This window comes from Boleophthalmus pectinirostris, unplaced genomic scaffold (genome assembly GCF_026225935.1).
Source record: "Boleophthalmus pectinirostris isolate CB_2022bp ecotype Guang Dong unplaced genomic scaffold, ASM2622593v1 HiC_scaffold_21, whole genome shotgun sequence".
Lineage (NCBI taxonomy): Eukaryota > Metazoa > Chordata > Actinopteri > Gobiiformes > Gobiidae > Boleophthalmus > Boleophthalmus pectinirostris.
Window position 1 is genome coordinate 5,358,462 of NW_026571175.1, and position 12,142 is coordinate 5,370,603.

The 12,142-nt window shown below is 37.5% G+C and overlaps 1 protein-coding gene across 1 annotated transcript; it reads left to right on the forward strand.

Annotated features, from left to right (window-relative positions):
• The first annotated feature begins 424 nt into the window (after positions 1-424).
• On the forward strand, positions 425-6,991 carry LOC129410112 (integumentary mucin C.1-like). Its single transcript, XM_055157493.1, has 2 exons — positions 425-497; positions 5,664-6,991. Exons 1-2 carry the CDS (start codon positions 432-434, stop codon positions 5,925-5,927), a joined length of 330 nt encoding a protein of 109 aa, XP_055013468.1. The 5' UTR covers positions 425-431; the 3' UTR covers positions 5,928-6,991.
• Positions 6,992-12,142: the final 5,151 nt, after the last annotated feature.

A 12,142-nucleotide genomic window follows, 5' to 3' on the forward strand; every position in this document is an offset into this window, starting at 1 on the left:
GTAACACAGATAAGAAAATAATGAAGGAAACCAAATATCTGGAGCGATGCAAGAAGATCACAGGTTCAAATCGTGTCATATTGTCAACATAGAACTTTGACTTACTGTAATCTCTGGTGTAATCTTATAACTATGCTGCACAATGACGAGCACATAGCATCGTTTCTTAGGCCATTTTCAAACTCAGTGAAATGTACACCTACACCAGTAACTCCCAGTGTTCACCATACAAAAGACATACACTTAGCAGGGCATATCTGTTACATACAATACACCACACTGGATCTAGCATAAGCTCAACATAGTGCATGCCATATTTGTGTTTTCCTGTTACCGGTAGTCCCTCCTCCTTAGCAACCGTTATCTAAGGCTATAAAAGCAATGGGGAGAGTGGGAGCCAGCTTCATATACAGACCACACTGACCGAAGTGATGGAGCGATTCACGAAGATTATCGTTCTGGCTTTTGTTGCGCTGGTGGCTTTGGACAGTTTTGGGGTAAGTTTGTTTTTGCTTGTTTGTATATTATTTATTTGGAGAAAACAACTATTTATGAAATCATTTTTGTAATATTTACTCATATTTTGGTATTTTCTGATACATGTTATGATGTTCTTATAATATATATTTGGGGTGAGTTCTTCTCTCAAACGGAAAACACTTTTCCACCTTGTGATGCCATGAAGTCATACAAAAAAGCCTCCACTGTGTTTTTAAACTTTATACACTTTCACTAGATTCACTCAGATTATTTCAGACCTGGAAATGTCAAACTCTAATGAACTAACTTAAGGTCAAATGTAGTTGTAGTTGTAAAAGGTAGTTGTTAACCTGAAAACTTTTCATTTCATGGCATCACAAGGTGAAACAGACCATTTTGAGTTTTAGAGATGTAGACAGACTAATAATAAAGTGTTACTCAAACGTTTGTGAATGAAACGAAATACAACTCCAGGTCTGTTTTTGAGGAGGAAACAACATTATTACATAGCTAAAAGTTTGCATGAGTCAATTTTTTATAATATAAGAGCTTTAATAAGCCATAACACATTAACTAATGCTTAATTTATGATGAACAAATAGTAACTACTTCAGTAATAACTTGAGTATAACTCCTAAATTCATGATGAAACATTCACTGAGCCTAAAATCCATCTTAATACTCTGTTTGTTCAGTGTGAATTCAGTCTGTTCCTGCTTTAGAGTATAGTATAGTTACTACGCACTTGTACTATTCAGAAGCAGATTATAGTAGTAGTTTATGGTTTTAAAAAAAAAAAGTGGAAATCAAAAGTGAAAAAGACTAAATAAGTAATGTAAGGCTCTGTACACATGGACGTCCATGAGCTCCAGACTTCAGGATTATTTCTAGACTAGTTTTTGCTGATGAAGAATCCAGCAATTTATTATAATGTGTCAGAAATGTTTATAATGATTTAGGAACACATACACAGGTTTTACACCACACAAGATTTGAATCAGTTTCTTTTTTGGACAGTCTTCCTTAATCACAGACTTTTAAACAGCAGAGGAAACAATATTCTCCATTAAACAGAGTGAGTTTTTGCAGCAAAGCACAATACTTCTACTTAATATGTTTTGGTTGGATTCTTATCAAATCTACACAACACATACACAGAACAGATGTAGTTCAGACTCAGGTTTATGAGCATCATCACGATCCTGTGTGTGCGTGTGCGTGTGCGCGTGCGCGTGTGTGTGTGTGTGTGTGTGCTGCACTGGAACTGCAGAGCATGGGCTGAGCTCAGGGGGGCAGCAGAGAGCCGAGCAGTTTTGATTTGCTCAGGGGCCTGACAGGAACATGTTATTTAGGTCAATAATGTCATAAATGTGGTTGTAAACAATGGTCTCTTATGAATACTGGAAAGAATAAGTGATAATGCAGGCTATGTTCTTATCATTTTATACGTGTTTGAGCTGAGTTTTGGTAAATACTCCATAGATAAGCTTAATGTCATACTGTGGAATGTTCCAGGAAAAGCAAAGACAGACCAAGCAGTCACAGACCATCCACTAGAAAAGTTACATAGCGCACTTTTAAATTTTATAAGTAATATATTTCCAGGTCATTCATATCAATAAGCTCTGTTGACACACACACAGTAAATTTTGGACCAGGAAATTGCAGAAGGAAAGACAAAATATGTAGGCAAATTGAGTTTAGTCGAATAATCTCGTATGTTGACAGTATGTTGTATTAGAACTTCCTCCTGACAAGCCCACCAACATCCTCTTTGACTACAAAATTCATCTCTGGTCTTCCTCTCATCCTTCTTCCGTCCCATATATTCACTGTTCTCCCTAAAGAACCAGAGTGACTCATAAACTACACAGTCTCGTCTCTGTTTGTAGACTTTTTATCGGTAACAAAATGCAACACAATCAAACGTTGTGATAGCGATAAAAAGAAAATGACCTTTTTGAATAACTTTATAAACAACAAACGTCTGAACACTTAAGGACTGATAAGAAACTCCGTCAGAAATGCGCCGTTAGTGACTATTGCAACGTGACCATTAGAATAGGCTTTCGAAACTAAATCACGGTACATCTTATCTGTTAAAAAATATGTACAAAAATTTAATCTACAAGTATATAAGCCTAACATTATGTAACTTTTCTGTTGGATTGTTTCTTTGCTTAGAATGTCCCATGTATTCATCACAGGGGTTTTAAATGCTACAAAAAATCTTCGTAAATACTTTTTTTTTTTTTTATTGGGAGTGGGACCTGACCTGTAACCTGGCCTGGAAGTGTTACCTGCTTATGGGAAACCCTCCACCAGAAGAGTTACACAATGAAACTTTAACTACAAATTCATACAAAGATCTGAATCATTCTAAACCAAACCCAGAAGAATACAGCGATAGGAATCTTGGGCGAACATTGTGTGTGAACAGGAGAAACTTTAGCCCTGTTTTCTTCTGGTGTGGTTAATACTTTCCACTGCGACAGGGAGTGAAGCAAAGCCGAGTATGCAAAATACTACAGGGTTAAGTTACTGTAGGCTTTACATAGGATGTACTTTTGTGACATAAGTGAAAAATGTGAAATCTACTTACTAATATTTGAGAGTAGTATTTTTGGTAACATAATGATGTACTTCTCTGAAAATGTGTAAATGTTTTATAGTTTTTTTAGACCAAGACCATAACAGTGGTTCTAGTAGAAGTAATATTAGTATTAGTAGTATTAGTATTAGTAGTAGTAGTAGTAGTAGTAGTAGTAGTGGTAGTGGTAGTGGTAGTGGTAGTGGTAGTGGTGGTGGTGGTGGTGGTGATGGTATTAGTAGTAGTGGTAGTAGTAGTAGAAACATTACTCTAGAAGTCGTAATAGTAGTAGAAATGGTTTTAGTAGTGGTACAAGTAGTAGTAGTAGTAGCATCAGTAGTAACAGAAGATGATGTAGTTGTACTTGTTAGTAATTAATAGTAGTGGTATTAGCAGTAGTAGCAATGGTAGTGTAGAAGTAGTAGTTATAGTAGTTATAATAGTTGTAGAAATGGCTTTAGTAGTGGTACAAGAAATAGCAGTAGTAGGCACAAGTTGTAGTAGTAGTAGTAGTAGTAGTAGCAGTAGTAGTAGTAGTAGTAGTAGTAGTAGTAGCAGTAGTAGTAGTAGTAGTAGTAGTAGTAGTAGAATTAGTAGTAGTAGCAGCAGTAGTAATAGAAGATGATGTACTTGTAGTTGTTAGTAATAATAGTAGTGGTAGTAGCAGTAGTAGCAACGGTACTGTAGAAGTAGTAGTTGTTAGTATTTATATGGTTTAGTAGTGGTACAAGTAGTATTGGTAGTAGTAGCAGCAGTAGTAGAAATATTAGTGTAGAAGTAGTAGTTGTTAGTAGTTCGAGTAGTAGTAGAAATGGTTTTAGTAGTGATACAAGTAGTACTGGTAGTAGTAGTAGTAGTAGCAGCTGTGGTAATAGAAGATGATGTAGTTGTAATTGTTAGTAATTATAGTAGTACTAATAATACTAGTGGTAGTAGCAGTAGTAACAACGATAGTGTAGTAATAGTAGTTGTTTGTAGTTATAGTAGTAGTAGTAATGGTTTTAGGAATTGTACAAGAAATATTAGTTGTAGTATTGGTAGTAGTAGTGGCAGAAGTAGTAACAGTAGATGACGTAGCTGTAATTGTATTGTAATTTAGCAGTAGTACAAAATAATAATTAGGAGTAGTAGTAGCAGTAGTAGTAGTATTCGTAGTACTTCCATTCATGGAAATAGTGGTACATTTTACTGTTAAATCCAAATAGTAAAATACAGTGTCACATCATTCATCAGGTCTGGACGTGTTGTATCTGTGTGTGCGAGCTTGTATTATACGTAAGTGCGATAAGTGTGAGCTCCATGTTCTATGTAAAATCGCCCGTGTCCAGTCTAAACCAGTGTGTGTCCGGTCCAAAGAAGTGTGTGTACTTTTCAGATTTATTCAAAGCGGGACTAATGCCACCGAGGCTCATGTGTCTACAGCTAAAACAACTCTACTCAGAATCAGTGGACACTTAAACCGAGCCGGAGAGAGGTCAGGGTTTGTTGTGTAACTATGAAATGGCAGATTTGTCGACTTGGTTTACGGTTGATATCATAATCACAGGGCTTGACTATGAAACAAAAACTGGCACAGAGTTCAGCGTCTTCTAAGTCACTATAAATAAACAAATGAGAGAATTTTATTGTAATATCTTCAGAGAATGGTGCCAAAGAAAGGACTTCAGAAGCGCTATATCTGATTTTCACTGTCTCAAAAACGTGATAAACAGAACGAGTTCATAAGTCCCCTTATGCATTCGAACTGTTGAGTTTTGCCATTACAGTAAACAGCAACTAGCATGCTAACGTGCACTTCCTGATTACCGTACATTGTAACGCTATATAATTAGACACAGACAGCACATGGAGGACTTATTTTGACCTCAAGAGCTGCTTAAAAGTTTGGATATTTCTTTCAAAAAGTTTTTATTAATTTATTTAATTATTATTATTTTTTTTTTTAGTTTGGGTTGTAATTCATTGGAATTTGTTTCATTTGTCTTTTTTTCTGGTCAGATTAATATAATGTGACTATAGGCTCCTAGAAAAAACAACATATATATTTACAGTACAGGTCAAAAGTTTTAGAACATCCACATTTTTCCAGTTGTTTATTGCAATTCAAGTCGTACAAGTCCAATGAAGAGCTTGAAATGGTACAAAGGTAAGAACTGAACAGACAGAGGTTAAAAAAAAGATAAAAGATACAAAACACAAGTCCAAGCTCTGTCAAAACTACCTCACGAAAAAAGAACAAGATGGTGAACTTAGTGTCCAGACTTAAACCCCATTGATTTGGTTTGGAATGAACTGGACAGAAGAGTGAAGCAACCTACAAGTGCCACACACATGGGAACTTCTGCAACAGACTTGGGAAGAACTTTCTGAACAATATTTGTTTTCTGTTGTAAAAAGAATGAGCCACGAGTGTGTTCAGCTGTTCTATCTGCCAAAGGTGGAAACTTTCATGAACCAAAAGTTTAGAATACGTTTTGGTCAACAGTAAAAAACTGGAAAAAGTGTGGTGTTCTAAAACTTTTGAGCGGTGGTGTATTTTATTTTTATTTTATTTTATTTCATTCCATGTATTAATGATTTATAATTTTTTCAGGCCAAAGCGCAAACCACCACCACTGAGTCGGCCACCACCACCACCATTAAGCCATCCACCACCACCACCACTAAGCCTGTCGACACCACCACCACTGCCACCACCGCCACCACCGCCACCACCGGCACCACCACCGCCACCACCACTGCCACCACCACCAAAGCCGCCACCACCACCGCGCCCCACGGAGGGTCGCCCTCTTTGGCACAAGCTTGGAGTCAGCTGGTCGCCCTGGTCATGGCTCTCGTCCTGCTCGCCGCGTAAACCACGGGGACTCTGCCGCTCGCCGATTTCATGCACGCTAAATTATAGAAATGTTTTGACGTGAAGTTTGATAAACAGGACCGCTCAAAAGTCTGTACACAGTTTTTCATTTATGTTTCTTCTTTATTTTCATAACTGTGATTGAACGTTTATGGAATGTCGTGAACAAAAAATGCACTTAAAGTAACTCAAAGCTTCTAAGGTGAAGGGGCGTCTACCTGCTTGTCTCCATGTTCCGCAGTAGGGCATTAAATCGGCCTTGCATTTACTCGATTACAAGTGTTTTATAGCTCAAAAACACTTTAAAAAACATGAATTCTTACTATTTGCATGCTTGCTTTTCCATAAACCTGACCAACAAATTGTCATAACCAAGTTTGTATTTGCATTCACAAGCAGGTGGCAGCCCTTCCACCAGAAAAGTTGCACAGTGGACCTTTAAAATACCCTTTACTTTACTCACTGCACTTTTGGTGTTTCTTGATCCTGACGTGGCACAGCTGGAAAGTGAAAACCATCATGAAGGCCAAGGGTTTGCACCACTGTCGACAAAGCAAAGGGTGGATCCTGTGAGAATTGGAATCTAAAATATAACTTGTATTTAAATGAGTTCACTTTTTTTATTTGCTACGTAATTCCATTTTTCCTACACTGTGTATTTGATGTCTTCTGTGTGTATATAAAATGTAGAAAGACAGTGTCCAAACTTTTGACTGGTAGTGTAATAATAATAATAATAATAATATTATAAAAATGCACATTATAGAAACTTGCTTAAACTGTTCATCTATTTTTGTAAATCTTTCTGTCGTCATATCTGCCCTGGGGTAGACTGATGTGAAATGAAGTGTGGCTGCTTATCTGTGCCAATGGCTCCTCCTCCGACCACCACCAACATCATACATACTGAAGAAAGACGAGCTTTTTGAAATGTCTTGCCAAAGGACACAACAACGCGAACTGGTCGAAGCCGGGACTGAACCACAAACAATGATGTCTTTAAGTTAAAAAGTCCAGGAATTTTGTGAAACCTTGATGTTATTTGAATGTGATTTTTTTTGTTATTAAAAGAGATTGTCTGAACTTTATTTTGAAAAATGTATGGTTGCTATAGTGATAAGATAATAAAAATCTTAATTGGTTCATATCTGTTAAGATTTTTTTATTTAAAAAGTGCATTATGTAACAGTTCGAGTGATGGATTTCCATGGATATAACATGCAGGTAACATCCACAGACCAAGTTACAGGTCAAATCTGTGGAGAGTCAACCTCACTCACAGTGTCAGATACTTAGAGTAAAAAAACAAACTGTAGTTGAAGATATGAGTTTAGAGTTGAAAATTCATGCCATACCGTGTTACCCTGATTCATCAGCCGGTTTTACTTCGTTTCACTTCGTAGAAACCGTGTGACCTCCCAGCCTTAGATTTCGTTTGCTCGGTGGTAGGCGGGTACATTTAACCAATCGCTGCTATTTGGTCGTGACGCATGTAATGCACCACTAACGGGGCTAACTGGTATATTAAGCTTTTCCCAAGACCTGTAGGAAGAAGGGCAATAATGTCTTTCCCCTTGATAAAATTCACCAAACATTCTGTTTATTTCAGCTTTAAATCCTCGATCTTAAGAATCGTTGACACTGAATATATGACTCTTCATTCACTGGCTGGTGCCCAAACTTGCACTTGAGGGGTTTTTGCGAACCGTCTATTGTATTTTGATTCCTGACCTAGTCACTGGAGAGAAATAAAATTGAGTGGAGGCACTAGGTGGCACTAGCCTGACTAATACTGTGTAAATTTAAAAGGCCTATATTAGGCAAAATTGACAAAATATGTATCTCTTGATGATAAATAATTTATCTATTTGCGAAGCCTGATGAGTTTTTGGAACACAGACAAAGGTTTTTGGGGTTTTTTTAAGCAGATATGGACGAGCCTAGGCCTGCCTCTCCTGTGCTCTCCTGTCCTCTCTCCAGTCACCCCTTCTCTTCATCTCCCAGTATCTCCTCCCAGAGCCCCAGAGTATCTCCTTAGAACATCTCCTCCTCCATCCCCTTCACAGCATCTCCCACTCCAGACATGTAAAACTCAGGCTCGGGGGCCAAATTTGGACCGCAATATATATATATTTGGCCCATGAGATCATATCAAATATGTATTAGAGCTGCCCTCCGGCTACAGATAGACTATAGAGATATTATTTATTTAAAATGTTGTTATTATTTTATATTTTGCTTGTTCTGGATTCAATGTTTAAGCAAAATTATTATTAAATATTTATTTGAATAAGAAAGGGTTTAACATTAACTCAAAAGAAGAGAAAACATGCAGATGTTGTTGAAATTTTTCAATAAATATTTAGTTTGGCCCACAACTTAGACCCAGACCCAAACCCAGTTTTTAATTTTGGCCTCTGAATTTGAGTTTGACTCTCCTGTCCTACTCCACCTCCTATTTATACAGAAATACAAGTTACATATATATCAAAGCAGAGTGACTTTGTCAACTTAACTTGAGGACAGCTAAGACAACATAGGATTTCCTGAGACAGTTTTGTCTGCTGAGCCTTTACACATGTCCATGACTGATCTGGCCTAAAATAGAAATCACATTCATTTACACAAAGACAGACTGAGAGAAATCTTTCCACAATATAAATTTCCGTCTTTATCCAGCTTAAGTCATGTTAGAATGTTGTAATGTTGTGTTTTGTGTCATTCCCACATGTTTACTAGGGTGACCAAACGTCAGTTTTTCCCCGGACATGTCTGTATTTTGCGTCATGTCCGGTGTGTCCGGGTTTTTTTTTTTTTATAAAGTGATGCAAATGTCCGGGTTTTCAGTACCGTTCATTGGGGGCATTAAACTGAGCGTCTCTCGTAGTGTCTGTGACTCAGAAGGAGCGAGACACAAACAGTCGGTCAGTCTGCAACATACTGAAGCACAAATGCGCATTTAACAATGACTTGTACAAGAATTTCTCCGTTTTACATCCCGGTCGGGCCAAGTGGGAGTCCATGTGCACAGGTTGTGAGGTGAGAGTACAGTGTCCCTCGTTTATCTCGGGGGTTACGTTCTAAAAATAACCCGCGACAGGTGAAATCCGCGAAGTATCAACTTTATATTTTACAATTATTCTATCTGTGTTAAGGCTGTAAAACCCCTCAGCACAAACTTTATACACTTTTCTCACACAGGACAGGTGCAACACTTTACTTCCTTCTTAAAACTTGTTCCTGCTGTCGTTCTTGTGTTATTTTCCTCCTTCTTTATGTAACAAACTGAAGATTCATTTATTCCGTAATGGAGCCCAACAGCGCAGAGTCCCGCACGGGTCCATTTTTGGAGACCCCCAGTACAACACTGGACCTGCGCAGTACAGGACCGCACCTGCCCATTAACCCGAGATTATATCAAACTTTTGTGCTGCCTACGCCACGGACTGAACCAAGACTAAACCAGGACTCACCCAGGACTGATTCCAGGACTGAAGAGGAGGACTAATCCACGACTGAACTAGGACTAATACAGGACTAAACCAGGACTAAACCAGAACTGAAACAGGACTCACCGTCAGGACGGGCTCAGAGGTGACCACAGGAGAAAGGACCGGCTCAGCTCCACACCTCATGGAGTTAAACGCGGCAATTGCCTGATCGCACTTTGCGGACAAACTGCTCTGCGTTTTCTCTCTTAAGTCCAAGATTAGTCCTGGTTTAGACCTGGTTTAGTCCTGACCCCCCCGTGTGTAATTACTACCCACCTGTAATACACAATACACGTTCATGTTCTGTAAAAAATTGCAAAATTACAAAAAAAAAGAATCAGTAAGCAATTCCAGGGCTGAAGTTTTCCAAATAATTCTAGAGAAGGTGTGTGGAGTTTAAAAACAAATTGGAGCACTTCCTGTATTACCACATGACATCACAAGGTGGATTCTGTTAAAAATGTGTGAATGAAACAAAACATAGATCAGAAAACCTGTTAAAGCTAATAACTTTCTGGTGTAGGTCCCAAATACAAATTTCACAGTATGGCATTACATTTATCTATCTCCACGGAAACAAATAAGTTTAATGCTATACTGTGGGACATTCCAGATAAAGCAAGAGTATCCATATGATAATTACTTGATATTCCATATGTAAACTACGAAATTATTTGAATCTACAAAAAAAAACAAAAAACTTTTTGCATAAGTTTTTCACAGTATGGCAGTATATTTTTCTATCTCCATGGAAACAAGCGGGTGACACCAAGGCCAAGTTACAGGTCAGATCTCAGGAGACCTATACAAACGTGCAAATGAATGGATCTGCTGATTGCCATACTGCGAAACATTCCTAAGAGCATCACCATGGAAACAAACATAAAAGGTAGTAGTGCACTTTTAAACATGTTTTTTGAGCTCTCTCCTCAAAAAATCAAAGTGTGTTTGGAAAAGGTTTTGTTGTAATTTGCACTTTGTTGAAACAGATTTTTGTCATCAGTTCATTTGAATTCTTAGTTTTTAATTCAAATTTTAGTCTGTGTTGCCTTAGCTTCACGGCTCATTGTTTGTTTGGACACTCAATGCAAAAATACACACATGAAGAGAGAGGGTCATTGAATACAAGCATCCCCAGAACCTCAAGGTCACAGTTTGGATATTTCTTTCAAAACAGTGCATTGCATAGAGTTATAAAGGCAACAACACATGTGAAGGGAGGGTAACCAAATACAGGCATCCCCAGAACCACAGGGTCACAGGTTTAAGTCCAGGCAGGTTTAAGATCACCATTCTGTAAGTTAAAACTCCTAGGACCTGAACTCTTGCATGGCTTTAATGATTTCTCTTTGTTATTTGGACTGATTGGGACCTGATGAGTGTAAAAACAAAAAATAATATTTTCTTATAATATTTTTATATTTATATGTCCACATATGATATATATATAAAATATTCATTTTATGTTTTAATCATTTTGATGGAACACAATAAAGTCACAAATGAATAATGATTTGCAAAAACTATTTATGAAGTGCCTGAACAACCCAAAATGTGTTGGACATATATGTCCACCTGTGTGGACGCCAGGACCTAGGAGGCTACTACAGATGGAGTGCAAAATTTATCTTGCTCAAATGCAGATTTTCTTTGTAAAATAGTGAGTTCTTGGGTTTAGTCAGTAATAAAAATCAGATAGATATTTTATTTATTTAGATATTTCATGGCAAAGTAAAATGTAATCAATAGGAAATCTAAGCCCGAGTTTAACCTGAGTCTCCTGAAGGAGACCTCTGATTGGTCAGTCACAGGTCTCCCTGATCTGACCTGGTGTCCTTGCTTGTTTCCATGAAGATAAAATATGTTTAATGTGGCGTCACATTCTAAGCAAAGCAGTAATATGTCACAGAGGCAAATGAACGTGCTGCCTCATCGTTTCCTCTGTAAATAATTCATGTTAGTTACATGAAAATATTCATTTAAAGGTTTTATATTAGTTACTTTCTGATCTGTGTTCTAATGTTGTTTCCTCATCACAAACACACCTGGAGTTGTGTTTTGTTTCATTCACACATGTTTAACACAAAAAACCTGCAGATTTAGCCTTAGTTCTTGAGCTCTTCTCTCTCTCAAAAAAACAAACAAACCTCTGTTCCACCTTGTGGAAATGGTCGACTTATCGATTAAACTCCATACACCTTCACTAGAATCATTTGGAAGGTAAAACATAGCTGTTCACTTGAAAACTACATGACATCACAAGGTGGAAAAGAGCGTTCTGAGTTTGGAGATGTAGACAGACTAATAATAAAGATTTATTTAAACATGTGTGTGAATGAACCAAAACACAACTTCAGGTCTGTTTTTAGAACATGAGTCAGTTTTGTGTATTATAGAACCTTTACAGTTGGTTAATGAAAATTGAAATTCAAACATGACTTTGGAACAACATAAAATAAATTGAAGACACTCAAAGCCGCTTTATATAACTTTGTCCATTCAAGCTCTAACCAGGCCCTTCCTTTATTGACTGTGCATTTTAAACTTTATGGTGGTTTGAAGTTCCATGTAAAATTCTGTTTAGGACTGGTGCTTGTAAGAGCTGGACTTGTGCAGGGCTGGAAAAATACAAATGGACCATTCAAATAATAGGTAAAGAATGCTTTTTCCTGTGTTGTCAGACAGGAGTGGAGTTTGTCGTGCAGATTCTGTTTCACTTAAGAG

What these genes read in the sequence shown, in the direction of transcription:
- LOC129410112 (XM_055157493.1), top strand. Translation starts at nt 432, where the DNA reads ATGGAGCGATTCACGAAGATTATCGTTCTGGCTTTTGTTGCGCTGGTG. An exon ending in TGGCTTTGGACAGTTTTGGG is followed by an intron (nt 498 to 5,663) that starts GTAAGTTTGTTT and finishes TAATTTTTTCAG; the next exon opens with GCCAAAGCGCAAACCACCAC.